This window comes from Megalopta genalis, chromosome 13 (genome assembly GCF_051020955.1).
Source record: "Megalopta genalis isolate 19385.01 chromosome 13, iyMegGena1_principal, whole genome shotgun sequence".
Taxonomy (NCBI): domain Eukaryota; kingdom Metazoa; phylum Arthropoda; class Insecta; order Hymenoptera; family Halictidae; genus Megalopta; species Megalopta genalis.
Window position 1 is genome coordinate 8,746,295 of NC_135025.1, and position 20,626 is coordinate 8,766,920.

General features: G+C 37.6%; 2 protein-coding genes across 2 annotated transcripts in view; one reads left to right on the top strand and one right to left on the bottom strand.

Annotated features, from left to right (window-relative positions):
• The window catches only part of tup (LIM1_Isl and LIM2_Isl domain-containing protein tup), a 95,118-nt gene extending 92,214 nt beyond the window's left edge, over positions 1–2,904 (top strand). Inside the window, exon 6 of the mRNA XM_033476971.2 lies at positions 925–2,904. Coding sequence (XP_033332862.2) covers positions 925–1,161 — 237 coding nt within the window. The 3' untranslated portion in view covers positions 1,162–2,904. The remainder of the gene's footprint in view (positions 1–924) is intronic.
• Positions 2,905–13,588: 10,684 nt separating this feature from the next.
• Positions 13,589–20,626, bottom strand: part of CycD (cyclin D) — an 83,463-nt gene continuing 76,425 nt past the window's right edge. Inside the window, exon 5 of the mRNA XM_033476942.2 lies at positions 13,589–20,348. Coding sequence (XP_033332833.1) covers positions 20,133–20,348 — 216 coding nt within the window. The 3' untranslated portion in view covers positions 13,589–20,132. The remainder of the gene's footprint in view (positions 20,349–20,626) is intronic.

The window sequence follows — 20,626 nt, forward strand, 5'->3', positions numbered from 1 at the left end:
TTATATATTAATATTAAAATATCAAATTTTACTAATTTTACTATCCCAATGAATCGAGATGTACCAAATGCATTGTTTAAATTTTCATTATAGGCTCAGATAAAACAGTGAAAAAACGCGAGTTTTATTATACTCTTTTTGTTCCAAGTAATAGCAAAATTCATTCTACAGTGATCCAGTCCTAAGATTTACGGAAAAATTCAAGTCATTTGGACCAGTTTTAAAAAAGTTATACCGTTCTAATTCATTGTCAGTTCTGTTCTTCATTGTAAATTGTGAAAGAAATGAGTTGCAAAATAGTAAGAACATTTAAACAATTTGACGTTGTTGTCGACGAAGTCGCATTAATAACATTAGGATGTTTGTTTCGAAATTGGCGCAATTCATTTAAAAATTAATGATACTAAAATGATTTCGAATACACATTTTGTAATACTAATATATGAAATACCAGCACATCATTGAAATTGTTGAAAACAATCTGAATTATATGATGAACTAATAAATGTTTTCTAATTCATTATAGCATAATTCTTCATGACAAAAACATATGAAAATTTATATTTATACACAATATATAACACGAATTAATTTCATTTTCTATTTACCGTTTTTAATTTCATTTACTTCATGCATTCATTTCCACAATATTCGATGAACGTCTCTTTATTCGATGTAAAAGGACAAGCAAATTTTCGTCTGTTTTCAAAAAATAAAACAAATATCGAAAGAACTCGTCGACACTATGCATTCTCCCGATAAAAGAGCCGTTCTTTCGACTGTTTCAAACTAGAATTAGATGAATCGTACAGCATTATTGTTACCTCGGCCGAAATGAAAGTTCGCCGTTCGTGGCATCGCTTCCCCATACTTTTAGACGAGCCCGTATTTTTCGAAAACGAGACAACGACGACTTGTTTTCAGATGCACGGCTACGATCTTCATAGCGGGCCACCGCAGCTACCACCGCCAGGGATGCTCGGCGGGCCTATGAACGACGGCGGAGGCGGCGGCGGCGGCGGTCCTCTTCCACCACCCGGGCCCCATCATCCTGGCAGCGGCGGGCCCGACATGGTACAGCAACCGGACAGCACCGACAGCTACGTAACCTACCTTGAAAGTGACAGTGACTCCCTTCACCACGATACAGGAAGTCCATAGTGTTGTGCAGTGTGGCCAGAACGAAAGTGTCCGCTTTCTTCGTGGTCTTCTTTTAATAAGTGCTTGAAGAGAATAGTAGTCTGCGAGAACAAATAGGGTGGAATGCACGAATGGAGTCGAACGATGAACGTTGTCCCAGTTGGAATTCGTAGGCTTTTCTCGAGAGTAGCTTAACCCTTTCGCGCCCGTTGCCGTTTCGAACGAATAATCTCCTCGATCGCTGGCCGATTTTTCGACCGTTTCGAAATACGATAGCCGAGTCGTTTGAACGAATCGCCACGAACAGCTGCAACAACGACAAATTCCACCGTGAACAACGAACGTCCGCGAATGTTCGACCATCTCGCTGCGACGGCAGCCGTTGCGGCGAACGCGAGCGCGAAGCGTCGCGATCAAACGTCGGCGTTTCGCGAAGGATTTCGTTAGAATCAGCGGCCGCCTCCGTCGAACTTGACGATTTTCCTGGGAACGAAGCCCCGGGGCGAATCACGCGCATTACATCGCGTCGTGTATCAATGTAAGAAGAAACTTCGAATTGAAATTCGAATCCTCGAATTAATATATTTATGACAGAGGCGCGTCTGTGGACCCTTGGAACGGAACAAAGCACGCTTCGCCGTCTATTAAAATTGAAATACTTCGCGCGTCCGTGTACCAGGCAATTATTTTTGGTACGAGAATACGCACACGAGTATAAAGCAATTATTTTTCTATTTTATTTGAATTATTATTCTGCTGGCTACGATACGATTACAGGTTTCTTTTCGATGCGAGAAACGCGCCACGCTGTTCCACGACAGCGAAACGTGTATTCCGAACGTTTTTGAAGAACGCGGACACGTACAGTGACTCGCATTAATGTTCGGACACGATATTATTAGAAAAATTGTTATAAACAAATTTTATAAACGAATCAAAATTCGTTGTAAGAACTCGGTGCCACAGAAATTATCGGCGATGTCAGACGCTTTACTTGTGAAAATCGGACGAAAAGGAAGAAATAGGTCTTTTGAAATCCGACACAGTTGGTTATTTATCGCAAGGAAAAGGGAAAATCGTACAGAGGTACAAGCGAATTATTAAATATAAGCAAGAGTAGTGTGGCAGATATTACACGTCGACACATTCGCGAGGATTGAATCGATTTAATCCCTCAGAAAGGTCGTCCAAAATTATTAGACTCCCGCGACCAACGCAAGATACTAAGAAAAATAAAGAAAAATTCTGGACAAGGTGCTGCAAAATTAACAAAGAAGTTGTTCGTAGAATCTGGGAAGAAGGTACACTCGGACACGGTGCGACGAGTATTAAAAACTTATGGTTACAACGGAAGAGTTCCTCGTAGAAAGCCATACATAAATGAAGCAAATCGCAAGAAAAGATAGAGCTTTGCAGAAGAATATTTTCATATATATAAATATATATAATATTTTATATATAAAAATATTTTCGGATCAATGCAAATTTAATCTTCACAATCTTTACATCTCAAATTTTAGACCGGTGGCGGGAGTGTAATAGTGTGGGTTGTATCTCGTCTGTAGGTGTAATCGTGTTTTCATCGATGGACAAAATATATTATGGACAAAATGAAGTATTTAGACACTTTTAGAAAGAAATTTAATTACAAGTGCTATAAACATGGGCATACGTAACAGTTTTTAATTTTATCAGGACAATGATCCTAAACACAAGGCCAGAATTGTACAAGAATATTTATTATAATACAATTGTCCAAAAGTACTGCATTCTCCTCCTCGATCGCCCGATTTAAATCCGATTGAAAATTTATGGGATCAATCGGACCGCAAAATTCGTGCAACACCTACAAGAACAACAACAGAGCTAAAACAACGTTTGCTAGACCAACGGAAACGGACTTCACCGGAGTATTTAAATAAAATTTTAATATATATATATATATATATATATATATTATATTATATATAATATATTATTATTATATAATATTATATAATATTATATAATATATTATTATATTATATTATATATATAATATTTAAATAAAAATATTAATATTATGATAATATGATTTAAAAGATTTTCATTTTATATAAAATTAATCTAATTCATTCACTGTCCGAATATTTCTGCGACGTGAAATTTTGCCACAATCTTGTTTATCGCTTATCATACGAAAGAACATGTGCAATAAATAAACAAAATTTATGTTTCTACATACTATAAGAAGCGCCTTATTGTATGAGAAAACAATTGATTACTGTTATAAACGATAAAAAAGGAGCAACAATTTTTCTAATAACATCGTGTCCGAATATTAATGCGAGTCGCTGTACTTCGAAACGATTCGAAAATTTATTTATTGCTGCGATGGTATCGCGTTATTTATGAAACGGAAGAACGATATATTGCGAAATCGCAGCCGTTCGGTGTTTAAGCATCGAAGCATCCTCGGCATTTCCATTATGAACGTATTTTAAGTGAACGATAACAGCCGACTCTGGGGTTCTCGATTCTTTCTCGAATCTCATTTCGTTTCTCGTCGATCGTCGCGCCTGCGAGATTCGTGCTCGCGCGAAAGGGTTGAGGAGAGGCAATTTCTCGGACGACAAAGGAAGGGAAAACTGCGACAAAGCGAGAGATCATTTGGTAGGAACACGAGCTTATATGAACGGAGGATCGAAGCGAAACCGGGAAGAGAGGGGAGGAGGAGGAGGAGAGGAAGGTTATAATTAGAAATTATTGTAAGATATACGCAGTTAACGAAATCTTACGTGTCCGAAGCGCTTCGATCATATCTCGGAACGATCTAATTGTGTCGGCGATTATGTTGAACGGGTTTTGATTTTGTCAGAACGGTTGTTCGGTGTGTTCGCTCGATGTTTCTCACGATTCAAACGTTCGAGCACGGCGACGAACAAAGACGAATTCGATCGATCGCGAAGAACAGCCTCTGTTCGGACGGAAACTCAGGTAGAACGTGTTAAAAACGTGTCGTCGAAGGGTTACGCGGGCACGGCGTCGGGCTTCTCGAGCGCGCGCGTTGCTATCGATCGTTTTATTCGCGAAACGATAGGGAACAGGCGAGAAAAACGGCATGTAAATCGTTGTGATATTTTTCGAGCGAAAAAGAAATTGTCCGCGGCTTGAATTCGCTGGGAACGCCGATTATGATTCGTCGAATCGTCGCGAGCCGTCCGTTCAAACGGATGGAAACACGGAATTCGAATCGTTCGCAAAGAAGTTTCTAGAACGAGATCCGCGAAAGATGTCGCGCGATTCGATTATTTATTAAATTAATTTTTGCTGGCGAAGCTTTCGAGCAAGAGAAAAACAAACCACGCTCGTTACGTTTGATTTTGTGGAACGTATCGATATACAGATGTTCGAGCACCTCCGCGATGGAGAAATCGCTCCAATTAATGGACGAACCCCGTTGTGGATTTGTTTGTTCGATATTTATAAATTTTCAGTGAGCCTCGAGCGGCACGGTGCAATAAACGTTAGGGGTGGTTTCCTTGGATCGACGCGCGGGAACGTAAACGACGGTTTCGTCAGCGACGAAACCGATCGGGAAACGAACATTGAAGTGTCAGGATCGAACGATTTGTAACGTGATTCGTCACGGATTGTAATCGCATCGCTGAACTTCCGTTTCGCGCCCAGATCACAGCGATCACGTTGAAAATTGACGGTTACGATGTTGTATTTCTTTCTTTTTTGCGCTTCTGGCTCGTCTTTGTTTGTTCTCCAGTTTATTTTTTTAGCTCGTATAAATGACCAAAGAGCGTTTTTATCGCTGGGAAAGAGAGAGAGAGAGAGAGAGAGAGAGAGAATGAAAAAAATAAAATGGGAGAACGAAGCAGTATCGTCGACAGAGTTGGGCAAACTTGTTGTATAAAAATTAATAAGGAAATCAAAGTGGAAGTAATGTGTGTTTGTTCGTGATGAATAAAATATTTATTTGAAAAACGTTTCGTTTGTAGAGGAAGGAGTACCTTTCTGTTCACGATCGAAAATCATTTGAAATGTCGGATGTTCTTTTCGTTGTTTCGACAGTCCCGTGATTTCATCTTCCTGTGACTTCATCCGAATTCTCGTTGAAATGTTCGTTCAAGCGCACCTTCGTTTCGTCATTTTTACAGCAAAAACTTTTCGGTACTTTATATTATCGGAGACATTCTACCAGCCTACGTGAATGTTATTATAAATCTGTTACTTTGAGATTTAATTTGTTATCGCTGGACTGCGGATCTTCGTGCAAAATACAAAAAGAAAAGAAATCGAGCACAAGTTTCCTTCCGTCTTTAATCGTTTTAATAAGTTCAAACCGTTGCATCGACGTTCACAGTCGATGAATTCATACTCATTTTTTGCCACGAACGCATAAAATCGGCAGTCCGGTCATCACGTTGTACTAGCAGTTTAAATTCCTCGAGAAATGTAAAATTATCCAATGCGATGGAGAAATCGCTAAAAATTGGACGGCCGTGAGAATTCCATTTCTTGAAAGGTAGAAATAACAACGTCACTGTGCTGAAAAGAGACGCGTTAATTATATCGACTGTATAAAGGGATCATGTATCATATTTATTGCAGGTACGTATGAATTTCTTGCGTTAGGAGATTTCAAATGAATCGTGTGTACAGTGATATTAGAATAATTCCTTTTTTAAATTGTATTAGAAGCTTCCGACTTCGTTCGTATAGGTTTTCCAATGTGGCTGAACAATTCACGCCGTTACGCATAAAATGACGCATAAAAAGTCGCTGTACAATTTTCTTCTCGTTTATAAGAATGGCGATATGCAGGAACCATACGCGGCACCGAAAAGGAACAGAAAAGGACCGCGCTCGTCACAAATTGACAGCGAGACCGATTTGCTCCTGCGATTTTAACCCCTTAACCTACAACTACGGGCATAGCCCGTAGTACGACGATCGAGCCAAATATATAAATATTAGCGGCGGCGCCCTTTTAAAATTATAAATATTTGTGGAATATTTGATAAGTAATTACAACCCGATGCAATAATTGTTGTAGATGCGAGTTTGATAATTAATTATAATATAATATTATATAATATTATATAATATATGATACATATATATTATATTATATATAATATTATATGATATTATATAATATTTTATAATATTATATTATTATATTATATATATATATATATATATATATATATATATATATATATATTTATAATTATTAATATAATATTATAGAATATTATAATATAATAATAATATTATATATAATACTATAATAATATTATAATATTACAATATATATAATATTATAATAATATTATAATATTATAATATTATAATATTATAATATATATAATATTATAATAATATAATAATATTATAATATTATAATATTATAATAATATAATATTATATTATTAATTATAAATATATCAAATAAATATACAAAAATCAGTAATACGAAATTAATCATCTGCAATGGTGTGATACAATTCGAAACATTCTATTGTACAAGTCGCGTGCGAATGGCTCGAAGGCTGCGCACGAGCTTGTCTACGTTTTCGGCCCAAAATCCTCGAACGTAAATCGTAGGTTAAGGGGTTCGAACACTCGATTCGAACTATATTTCGTTTTCGACACAGATCGTTGTCATTGAAACAGTTCCAACGCGAATCGAAATTGAACAGTACTTTCAGACACGCTGACATTAAACGACGTTTCCCTGTGAAAGAGGGTCGAATCGAAGAGAGAGAAAGAGAGAGAGAGGGAGGACGGTAACCAACTCTGATCGTCTGACTGTCTCATAGCGAATGAAGGGGAGGCCCATTTTATCTAATTCATAATATCGATAAACACAAATAGCCGAGTCACGTATAAACGATAAAGAAAAAAAGGTAATATCGACGATAGCACGTTATTCCAAATTTACGTTGTAAGTTTTAATGTAAACGCAGGATATGTATATAAATTCGATTAATACCAAAGTGTGCGATGCTTCATGTGAACACGGTAACGCACTGAAATTGTAAATAATAATCCCATCCCTCCCCTCTCCCCTCCCCCTCGGTCCAGCCCCTTACTTTTCATTGTCGTTAATTAGTGGGTCGTTTTTAGTGGTGATTCGTTTCGGTGTTTTTGTATAGAATCGTTCCACACACCGCTCCTCCATGTGATGTACTTGTATGAAAGGGAGAACATCATATACTTAAAAGTTTTCGTAACCTATTCGGATCGTCTTCGGATTTGTATGATATTTCTATACCGGCGCACACGTAATAAATTGTCCAATTAAAGAGCACTGGTTTATCCTTTCATTTTGCGACAGCCCTTTTTTCCCCCACACTGGCTCGTTCAACCCTGTTGTTTCAGCCGAGGACTTTTGCGCGATTCTGGCGAACAGTTCCGGTCTATTCAACGTCCGTTGCATAATTTTCAACGGCAATAAACGACCAGAGCTGGGTAAACTAATATTTTAAATGGCAAATGGTAAATAGAGATTTTATTTCAGATCGTGTATGTATTTTTGAAAATAAGATATTTTATCTGTACGAAAGAATGTTCCTTTAAAAATGAAATATTTTATTCGTCGTAACGAATTTTTAAGATAATATCTCAAATAGTATTTCATTTGAAAAACACTGAAAATATTTCTGGCATAGTTTGGAATATTTCTTCATGTAATTTACTTCAGCGAATAAAATAATGTTATTTCGCTAAATCATAGTGCAAAATTTACGTACATAAAGTACGCGCTTCGTTACTTGCGAACAGCTGTATTTAAAAAGAGCTTAAAAAGCTCTATTTAAAATGTTTTATGTTATTTTGAGATAAAAACGATTTTATGTTTTAGATTATCGAAATGAAATATTCATTTTTATGATTTTAGATCTTTATATATATATATATATATATATATATATATATATATATAGATACGAAAATAAAACTATTTTATTTTCGGTTTAACATTATCAAAATGAAATATTTATTTCATGCTTTAGTTGTGGATCATCGAAATAAAATATTTCACCTGCTGAAATGTGTGTGTGTGTGTGTTGTCCTGCTTGAAATACTGTTTTATTTGAATTGTGATGAATCTATTATTTAAAATACTATTTCAAACATTTTCTCTATAAATATTATCCAGCTCTGTACACGACTACTCTCTTTACGTCAGAATATTACAGCATCTAATCATTTCAGACATTTCTACAACGTTACGGTAATACTTTCTATTTGCCTTCTTGTTTTTATATTATGCAATCAGAACGCGAATGAAAAGAGTTCTATCAAACACTGTAAAATTTTGATAATCTAACTGTATGTACTGATTAATCATTTATAATTACTGTGAGAACCGTTTAATCGATTTATATATAAATCGTTATAAATCGTTATAAACGATTTAATAATTATAATCGTTTAATATTATTTAATAATATTAAACGATATATTATTTAGTAATTATAATAATTATAAACGATTTATATAATAATTATAATAATTATAACCGATTTATATAATAATTATAATAATTATAAACGATTTATATAATAATTATAATCGTTTATAATTACTAGTGTGAATCAATACAAAATTAATAAACGGAATGCTTTTGTCGTTACTGTTCTGCGAAACAATCGCTAAGTACATAGATCATATATTTTAGTATGAATAAATCAAAACAGTTTCGAAGATTCAAACATAATGTTTTGACACGAAAAGTTATTGGTCTCAAATAATTTTTGTCTAGTTTCGCTGTGTTTTTGCAGATATGCGAGGTACGTATTTAAAATTAAATGATTATCATTTTTATTTAAAGCTACTTATACTTGCATGAATCTTGTAAAGCTGTACGTTATTACATTACCGGATTGTGAATTTTATGCGTTTATTGAAGAATTTAGTAGATGAAGCTCGCAATAGCAAGGAGATTGAATGAATTCGCGAATGTCAATATACCATTTTCAATCTACTGAAAATCTTAAGTTTCAGTGGTAATTTAATTACGTATTAAATTACGTACACCTGCTAAATTAAATTAAATGTTTCGTTCCAAAAAATACCAAAATTTCTTCTGAAAGGAAATGACTCAACTACATAAGAATCCACTACTTTTCTATTTAGTAACATTCAACAACTTCTTAACAAATTGCAAAACTGTATTTGTTATATCACATTCGAAAATAATTTTTATATTATCAAAGTTTAGATATAAAAAATTGTTGAACATGTAACTTTTGTACGAGTCATAAGACTCAATTTCATATACATAAAATGGAAATACTATAAGTCAGAAAAATTATTTTAGATTTACAATTAAAATGTCTTAAATCCCAGAAGTTTAAATTACGTATTTCACAATCGCTTAAAAAAAAATGTTCAAATGTCGATTCGTGTTAATAATTGCAATCCGAGATTTAAGAAACATTGCGATGTTTTCGATACACAGTAAATTTTCCCTAATTGTTCTTCGGCTTGTAAATAAAAAATGGACAATTTGGGAAGAGGAGATACAATAATACAATCCTCACGGCTCGTTTTAGTTGTCGATTGTCAACAACTATAAAAACGAGAAGCGCAGAGCTTAAATAATCATATCTCCGCGTTCCAAACTGTTCACTTTGTTTACAAGCTGAAGGACAATTGGGGAGAATTTACTGTGCATTCCTAAAAGCTAGGAATTAAGGAGAACGTAATAAACTTTATTAACTTGAGATGAATAAACATTTGTGGACAAGAAATTGTATAATAGGCTAAGACGTTTTATTATATACATCAGAACCTGGTGGAAACCATTTAGCAATTATACATTTTTTACAAAACAACGTACAAAGCGTATTGCAGCACCATCTATCGACACTATACTCAAACTAAAGAATCAGTGCACGAACGAGGTATAGAACATATTTTTGTATTTTTATTTTGTACAATGATTTGAGACAAAGAGTACGATATGTTATGTTGTGAAGAAAAATTGTGAGACTGTGGTTGTGTACGGGGAAAAAACTAAAGTGGGGAGATTGTAAAAGAAATTATAAATTGAAAGGATAACAGTGAAAAAGGAATGGAGGAGACTCCTTGCACTTTAGGTAAAGCGAAGGTGAACTTGGTACAATAGCGAACTCTATTCAAATGGAACGGTCAGCTAGTGAACTACATTCGACTGCAACAGAAAAAAGTGTGTCCAAGGTGGCTCATTTACAGTGTTGCCGCCTTTTAAAAGTACATTGTTGCTGCGTTATATCAATATATATTTAATTATATATTTAATAATATATCAATATATGAGCCGTTTATTTTGAAAGTGGCATAAGTCACTTTGTTTTTAAGTCGATATATTAATTATTATTAATATATATTATTAATATATTATTATATATTATATATAATATTATATTATATTATATTGCGTATAATATTATTATATTATAATATTATATATAATATATATTATTATTAATATATTAATTATTAGCGTTTTAACACGTTTAAAAATATGGATGCTAACTTTCGAGAAGATTTACTTGTATTTGTTATCTCAGGATACTGATATTTTTCTCAGTATAAATAATTTCGTACAAACATTAAAAAATCACCACTTTTCATTACGGTAAAGTGACTTATGCCACTTTCAAAATAAACGGCTCATATATTACTGCTTGTTATATTGCCAAATAATATTCAGCACTCGTAGCTGAAATGAAGTGTACAGGATATCCGCTTCTTACTAACGCGCCCATTTTTCGCGAACTGTCGGTAACACTGAGCAATGGCTGGTAAGAGGGTAAATTTAGAGTCTAGAGCCTTAAAAAGGTGAGAGAGAAAGGACCATATAAGGTACAATGTATATACGGATCCTAAGTCTGGACCAATCGTGGTGTTCTCAGACTTACCATCTGTAGATAATTTTGGCGAACAGTTTGAGCTTTTTGCCACTACGTATATTAACGTTATTTTCATACTTTTCGGACAATTTACATTGTGTTTATGGAAAAGCAGATTCACATCTGTCGTATATATATATGCACTAAAAAAGTAAACATTCTTTGTGCGATATAGATTCAGATGAGTCATCCGAATTTTTCTGTATCCTTAAAATTTTATTGTTACCCCTAAATTATTAGATTACGTGTTATTTTTCGTACACTTATTATGCTGCTCAGCACAGAAACGAAATTACTGCATCACCCTCGATTTTCGACAATTTTAAATGTTCGTAATGACGTCCAATTTTGAACAAAGATTAAATCGTATTAATTACTTTTACGGGGAACGCATTAATTACTTAAGTAAAGAAATTTTCGTAAATATGCAAATATATATGTATTGCGCAGAAAATGGGTAGTTCGGCATTTTTTTAAACTTTAACGGTTGTTTAACAGTACTTAAAGGCATAAAATATTATAAATGTCGATACTTACGCACATATTCAGGAATCCCTCTTCTATCTTTCAAGGCCAATTAGACTTTTCCAACCTTTCTTAGTTTTCACGTGATATCTTATTTTTGTTAAAAATTGGACGTCTTTGTAAATATTTGAATTTTTCGAATACTGAGGGCAATACGGCAATTCTGTTATGGAAATAGTGTTTGGAAAGTTACGCTTTGTGAGGATCGTCTATTGAATATTAGAAAATCTAAACAAAATTAAAATTTGTTGGACAACGATTGTCTTTTCCATCCAAATCGTTTGTTCTGTATTTATAATTACTAGTTTGCTGTAAATTGTATATTTTGAATTACGGTTTGAGTTTTTAAATATTATCAAATAAGTCGAATAATTGTCGAATAAGTCGAACAATTGTAATAATAAAGTTTCTTTACAGGATTTAGTTTTCTGAAACTATAAATTATAAAGAAACTTTGTTATTACAAATGCACTAAATTTCAGGAAACTATATCTCGTAAAGAAACTCCATTATTACAAATTATAATTACTTCAATTGCAATTACTTCGTTATTACGACTACGAATATATTTGATAATATCTAAAAACTCATACTGTAATGCAAAATATACAATTGCCAGCAAATTAGTCATTATAAATACAGAACAAGCGATTTGCGTCGAAGAAACTGTCCAACAAATGTTAACTTCTTTTAGATTTTCTAATATTCAATAGGTGATCCTTCGAAATTCAAATTAAAAAATTCAAATGTTTATAAAAACGTCCAATTTTTAATCTGACGCAGCTGCTAGGTAAACATGTGTTCGTTTTTCTAACAACTTCAGTGCGTTGAAAACGGTAAATCAGTATTTCCACACCTTCCACTGTATTGCATTTGCTGCAACTATTTTTGCAATAATTGCATAATGCTCGCAGCATAACGACAAGTAAAGGTATGACAAATGAATAATTTCGTAACGATCGTAGCTTGTCTGTATAAAATACGAATACTTTATTTTTCAATCGACTGTGCGTCGCACCACGCGGGGATATGTACAAAATCGTTGCATCGTGTTGCAGCCGCATATCGGTGCAACCATCTGCGCCTACTGATTAAAAAGTTATTTTACGTGCTAGGTTTAAAAAGTAACGCCTAAGTGTTAACGCCCGATCGGAAGAAAAACGACGAGCGGAGCAAAAAGCGTCGCTTGCTTCGTTCGTCGTTCGATTTTCCCCGATCTTTCTTTTCACACTTTCAACGATTTTCAGTTTTCTTCTCGCTCTCTTGTCTGCCAAACTCTCTCTTTTTCATCCTATCTTTCCTTCTTTCACCTGCTCCTTTATAACGGCGACTGGTTAAACACTATACAAAAAAACATGCTGTTCCGAGTGGTGTATAATATGCGGTGCCTGAGGTATATCAGTGGTATTACTATTGCGTTGCTTCGGAAATTGGGAAAACAACTGATGATACAACAAATATAATATATAATAATATAATATATATATATATATATATATATATATATATATATTATATTTATAATATAAATATATATATATATACATATTTATATTATAAATATTATAATATTATAAATATATATATAATATATATAATTATAATATAATATAATATATATATATATATATATATATATAATTATAATATAATATAATATATATATATATATATATATATAATTATAATATAATATAATATATATATATATATATATAATATAAATATAATTATAATATAATATATAATATATATATAATTATATTATTATATATATTACATAGTAACATATAATATCGATGCGAGCACTTGTATCTGGCAGTGAATCAGCTTAGGAGCTTCCCTTATCTGTTGTAAACGTCCCATGGCAGCGGTACTAATAATTCTCAATTTGAAAACGTATTTACAATTAGAAATCTAGAATTAATCATTTGAACCGTACTGGACATCGTCCCGCGGCGTTCTCCCGCGACGAGAGCCCGGTTAACGCGACAATGCAGCAGGCAACTCTTGTAATAAAATCAAAATTTAAAAAAATTGCAAAGTTTCTAATATATATATTAAACAAACTGAACATCGAGATAATATTTATACCCATTTAACACGTTCGCTTACCAGTACGTACTTCGTGTTCCATCGACAACAGTTCCGAGAGTTACAATACTCTTTAAAATCAAATCGCGAACGAACGTCTAGCCAAACAAACGAGAAAGCTATCGTGCCACGGAGAAACGTTACGAATTCTTCGTGTACGATACACGTTGTACGTTGTACGCGCAAGAGATCGTGGCTTAAATACAAGATTCTGTGACGTTAATGGCGAACGTGTTAATCTGTCGCGAACATCTTTCAGACCTCGCGCTCTCGCGCATCGCCATCGAATCGCGAACTCGTCGCAGAGGCTGTGAAAATATATTTTCGATTCGCGACGCGTTTGTTTGTAGCCGCGACGTTTCAACGTTTTCACGGAACCAACGACAAGCATCGGAAAGGGCGGTTTCGAGCGCCACGCGACGACGTCGCGCCAATCGTTCGATTTGCATCCCGTCGACACGGAATGCATCCCTAGATCATATAACCTGGATCACGTTTGAATGATCGAGTCGACGAAAAAGGAAAACAAAAAAGAAAAAACAAATGAACTTTCCTTCGATAAGAAACTAAAGAACGCAGAGTATTTTGAGACGGCGGAGACCGGCGTTAAAACCGTGCCGCCTGCCGCTCGAAGGATCGAGGACCCCCGTGACTCGCATCGAACGAGGAAAATCGAAATGTCGGGCCCCGCGGGGCCCGGACACCGAATAGAAAACTCGCTGTGAACGATCGTTACAATTGTTGTTCGGCCGGTGAAAGGAAGTAAAGGGTATCGCAAGCTCGTCGTGTCCTTACAAAGCTAAAACGGGAGGCGGAGACACGGCGCCGCATGATCGGGGAGCGAGAAATCGGATTTTCCATTTTCCAGCAACTTTGGTGGCAGGTCCGACGTTCGCGGAATCGTTCTTCGATAGAAACAAATTCGAGAAATCTAGAAAAGGCGAATCGAAATATATAGAACTAAAACAGTTGAATCATCGAGGATTTACGTGCGCCGATCGAAACGGCGATCCTTAAGAACCAAAGCAAAAAGTATCAAATAAACCGTCCATTGTTACAATCATAAAGCAGATGTAAACAGAGACCGGAAGGCCTTCCACCAAAGTTCATCGAATGTCGTTAATGCATGCAGAGCGGCACGAGTCATAAAAAGGCGTCACGCCGCGTCCAATTCGGTTGGACGTTCCCGCGAACGTCTTCAAACGTCATTGTCCGGGGTTTAAGAAACATAGTTAAACGTCGCCGCATTTGGTCCAACCTTGCCAGGTGTCATAAAATTCCAATTAACAGAACGTTAAACGCGATGTAACCATCGTCGAGTGTTTAACGAACATAATCTGATCGCGATTCTACACTACGAATGCCGGATGTTCTTTATGAAAGCTTTCTTTTCTCACGAAAAGAAAAACGTTCTCACGGAACGTCGCCGATTTTGTTCGACAAATATCAAAGTTTCGCGTCCGAGCGCGTGCTGCCCTGTGTCTCCCGTGCCCCCGCTTTTTCAAGGTACATAATATACAGTGTAAAATAGGTGCGTGCACACAGAACGCGTTTACAGTACGCATGCACTAGTAGTAGTACAAGTAAGAAAATGGTCAGCCGTGCGTACCGCGGCCGCGATTGATTTCCGTTTATATTACTCGATCTCTACGTTGTACTAGGATTTGGTTATTGAAGAGTATGTTTACTAACTATTTTCGCTCTTTTTTTGTGGCACTGGGCTGTCCGCCCATTTGTTACTCGGAATGCGAAATACGAGTCGCGGGCGCGGGGACCGCGCTCCTCCTGGACGATCTTTCGGCCGCGGCGCGAAAGACGAGGAGGATCGCGGCCTCCCCCGAACTCCGTCCTATCTTTCTCCGTTACCCTATCGATTCTTCTTTAAGTACTAACAGTTAATATTCTCGTCTTTCCTCGTTTATTCTTCTCTCTCTCTCTCTCTCTCATTTTCTTTTTTTTGGATGATCGTACACCTAGATCTTTTCTAGACGCCAGCCCACGGCCGAGCCTGGATCACCGTCGCTCGATCCTCTTTCGGTTATGCTACGCGCGACAACTGAAGCTGATTTCAGTCTTACATTTTTTCTTTTTCCATGGTCGAAGTAGTCGAAGTACACGTTTCTCTCTCTCTCTCTCTCTCTCTCTCTCTCTCTCTCTCTCTCTCTCTCTCTCTCTCTCTCTCTCTCTCTCTACTGTTACGATTATTTAGCGGCTTAAGTATGAAACGCACGGATTATTAAGAAACGGTTATAGCGATCTATACAGCGTGCAATGACGGTGGTCCAGGCTCGATTGTATTCGGTGCCGAGTGTCCGGCGCGTTTACAATCCTTTTTGGTGTGCCTACTACGACTTGACTCTCGCGCGAGAACCTCTTACTGCTTGCGACCGTCGAAGCTCCGAATCTCTGGGGCATCGAATCTGTTCACCTCAACACCTGGTTTTCTTCGCTTCGAAGAAAAGGGGGGGGGGGGTCGTCTCTCAATAAACAAACGCGAAGATAGAAAGGTTATTATCAACATTATTTGATAGTAGTTAATACGATAATAACTTCCGCAAGTTATTATCAAATACAATTGAACTTTTGTATCGTCGCGTCGGCGATCCGAGATTGCCTTTAGAGAGAGAGGTCCCGTGTGTTGAGGAGCTTCGTGAAACCGGTTCAAGAACAGATACGTCGCACCGAAATGGCTGGATTCGCTCGCGATCGAGCTCCTCCGTCTACTTTCTCACTTCCTCCATACACGTTTCTAACGCTCCTGCCGTGTTACAATGTCGCAATATCTTACATGGACTACGCGACGACTCTTCATCGCACGCCTCGTATAGCTTACCTACATATATATATATACAGTCGCGATTTTTAGGCGAAGGCAGACCGCGTGGATGGCCGACTTTGAGGACTGATTATGAAATTGGTCAACGCTGTGATTTATAAAGGGGTGGTCAAGGTTCCCGAGTGGCTCCGTGAAACTAGTTCCGGCCTTGGTCTAACCTAGATCATTCTCTAGCTGAAATTTTTATCTAGCTTAACTCTTTGTCCAGCTTGGATATTGGTCTAGCTTAGATCTTGGTCTAGCTTAGATCTTGGTCTAGCTTAGATCTTGGTCTAGCTTAGATCTTGATGCAGCTTAGATCTTGGTCTAACTTAGATCTTGGTCTAACTTAGATTTTGATGCAGCTTAGATCTTGATGCAGCTTAGATCTTGGTCTAACTTAGATCTTGGTCTAACTTAGATCTTGGTCTAACTTAGATCTTGGTCTAACTTAGATCTTGGTCTAACTTAGATCTTGGTCTAACTTAGATCTTGGTCTAACTTAGATCTTGGTCTAACTTAGATCTTGGTCTAGCTTAGATCTCGGTTTAACTTCGATCTCGGTTTAGCTTAGATCTTGGTATAGCTTAGATCTTGGTCTATCTTAGATCTTGGTCTAGCTTAGATCTTGGTCTAGCTTAGATCTCGGTTTAGCTTAGATCTCGGTTTAGCTTAGATCTCGGTTTAGCTTAGATCTCGGTTTAGCTTAGATCTCGGTTTAGCTTAGATCTCGGTTTAGCTTAGATCTCGGTTTAGCTTAGATCTCGGTCTAGCTTAGATCTCGGTCTAGCTTAGATCTCGGTTTAGCTTAGATCTCGGTTTAGCTTAGATCTCGGTTTAGCTTAGATCTCGGTCTAGCTTAGATCTCGGTTTAGCTTAGATCTCGGTCTAGCTTAGATCTTAACTAGCCCAGGCTTGAATAGTAGCCCATATCTTAGACTGGTCCAGAATTATGGTCGAACCCAACCCGGACAATTAGCCGAAATACAATTTATAGAAGCAGTCGCTGATGCCGATCTTCCAAGCACTCGCCTGGCCCGTTTATACACGCGCGAGTACACGCACACATACAGTATCTCACACAAACAGACCGACACACATGTACACGTCACGATTAGGGGGTACGGGACAGCCGCGGCCGACCTTAGGAACCGACTGGAATAAGCGATGGGCCGCGACGTAGTCCCGCAAAAAAAAACCATTTGGATAAACAATTAGCGTTGATACAAAAAGTGGGACTATAGTTTTCTATCGTTTAGCAACGCCTTACGCTCACGAAATCTTCGCACAACCTCGCGGTTACATACTCTTTACGGTTTCCTCTCTCACTCTCTCCCACACATATCCCGTGCATATATGTATATGTATACATAGGTGTGTGTGTATATATAATAATATATATATTCATTTTCCTCATATGTATACTTATGTACAAAACACTAAAGTGACTCGACATGACTATTTGCATTTTTTCTCGTTTTTTTTCTATCCGCAATTTTCTCTCGCACTCCCCTCATTCTCGCCTTCACTCCACTATTTCACTCTTTTCGCAGGGGGCCGCACAGAGACTGTGCCCCCTTTGATTTCGTTCCCCCCTCGTTCAGGGACAGGAAACGTCCCCGTTTTTCTCTCTCGTCGTTTCGCGATCGCGGTAGGCGTAGTAGTTTTTTCGTTAGTCGACTGTCTAAAAATTAAGTGTATAATTCTATTACGTAAATGCGTAAAGCGTATTGCATTGCCTTCCCCCAACAGCTCCGCGTTCGTTCGACTCCTACCGGTTTCTCCTCTCCGCCGCCACTGCTCTATTTCGCCGCCACTGCTCTATTCGCCGCCGCCGCCGCCGCCGAAGGCCAACCTCGATTTCCGCCATCTCGGAGACACTGAATTTTTATCATTGTTTTTTTCATCTTCTTGCGTCTTTGTAAGCTCAACTGGCTTGGCAAATTCCACGTAACTTCTTTTATTTTCAAGAACATTTCGATGGCCTTCGCCAACTTTAAGACACAGAGTTAATTAAACGCAGGATGCTATTTAAATCTGTTTTGTTACGAACTGCATTCTTCGTGTAAACAAAAGTGTTCACAGTGTTCTAATTTATTTCATGTTTAGTGAACTGAAATTCATAATCTTTGAAATGTTTAGCAAACATTTAGTGTACTTTAGTACTCTTTTAGTACTCTTTTAGTACTCTTCTCCAACATCAGATAACAGGAGTTACATAGAAATTTGGATGTTTCTTCCGTTTCAATGTTATCCATTCATTTTTGTCATAACTGCATCCGCAATATATTTCCAAATGAAATAAGGATTCGTATGAAAGAAGCTCACTTTGGTCAAATTTTAATCGAGGTATAAACAATTCGGTCATTCTTTGGGCACAGAAAAAAAGACCAGACTCAACAAGACAGGCCGCTAAAATTTCATTTCTACCGAATACAGTCTTGCTAGTCGTTTAGAAAATAGAATCTCAGCGACTCTATCTTGCCAACTGAGGACCAGAGACACGTTTGTAAACAACTTGTTCCGTGTTTGCTTCCGACCGATTTCTTTCCGATCGACCAACCCTGCCGAAAACTCGTTGGAAGGACGACGGAAATAATCGTCGTCAGCGTGAAAGTCCGAATACATCATCCCGAGTGTCGTAACATTGCTGACAGGCGGCAATTACGCTCTGACATTATCGTCGTTCGTCCAATTTTCTCCGTTTCTTCCAGGAAGGATTACACCTCCTCTTGCCTCGAATTTATCAGTTTCTTCCTCGATCGAGAGGTTCGATCGAAATCGCGGTTGACATTCAGCGTCTCCGATCGTTGGAGATCGATCGGCCGCGTCGAATGAGCAAAATTATATATTAAAAAAAAGAAAGAAGGAGAAGTCCCCGTACGTCGTGATCCGTGACGGATTCGAGATATACTTTTCGACAAGCGGTGGTGATTCTCGTCTATCCACGAGCTCTCTCGAGTGTACATCTAAATAACAACGAGATCCGCGCGGACCGCTTGGTGTCGATTTTTCTGCGACGAAAAGATATCGATCCGACGGGACCATGATCGATACGGGACGTTGCGAACACGCACCACCTCCCGTCGCACTCTCGAGTAAAACTAATCTACCGAACACAGCTCTCTATCATTCTCTCGACTAAAACCTCGCGCCTACGATCGTCTGCAGACCTTCGGATTTGAAAAACAAAAGAAATAATAATAATAAACAAAAAAAGATAAACGTAACACGCGGGAACGTGGTTTCTGGCGAACTGTTCTCGATCCACGAACCCCTCACGGTGGATCTTCGATCACGGAACTAAAAAATATTGACGGTTTCCTCTTCTTCATCTTCTTCTTCATCTTCATCTTCTTCTTCCCACTTCAGGAAACAAAAAACGGTGGATGCGTGTGTGCGATTGATTTTGGATCGAGCTCTCTCTTTCTCTCTCTCTTTTCCACTCGTGCTTCAGGAGTCTGCGCGCGATTCGTTTCGCTCGAGTTCAACATGCTGTTCGTCTTCCTCCTCCTTCTCCTCATCATCATCGTTTAGCTTCCTTCTCTTGGTGGCCGTGGGTCCAAGATCAGCCTCGTCGTCGCTGCTGGCTAAACGTTCGGCCTCGGCCTCTAGGCTCAGCAGAGAGTCACCCTGGCCAGAGTTTCCCTCAGCGGCGTCTCTCAAAAATGGACGTCCCTCACGTCGGTCGGCGTGCCCGCCTTCTCGTGTTCCAGGATCTTGTCCTGGCTGATCATCTCGTCCCCCACAGGCGGCGGCCTCTGCTGCACCGTCACCGTACTCGCGGTCACCACCTGATGAGTGTTGCTGTTTTCCGCCTCCACGTGCGCCTGCGACACCATCTCCTCGATTTGCTCCAAACAGCCTTGGAGATAGTCCTGCAATTTGGAAAACGGCGATCGTTAGGTTCATCATTTTCGAAACTCGATTCTTATTATAAGAAAACAAAGTAGGGTCCAAGCATCGGTTCGAAACCAAAGGGTTCATTCTCTCTCTCTTTTTTTTTAGGAGCTTTATATTGGAAGTATAGTGTTCGCAGTATAGTGTTCAAGCAACAGATTGATATGGACCATCTATTACTCTCTTTTGTTTTCAAACTATCGGGAAGGAAATGTGTGTTTGGGTCTATTTGGATAGGCGTGAGTAGCAGATGTTA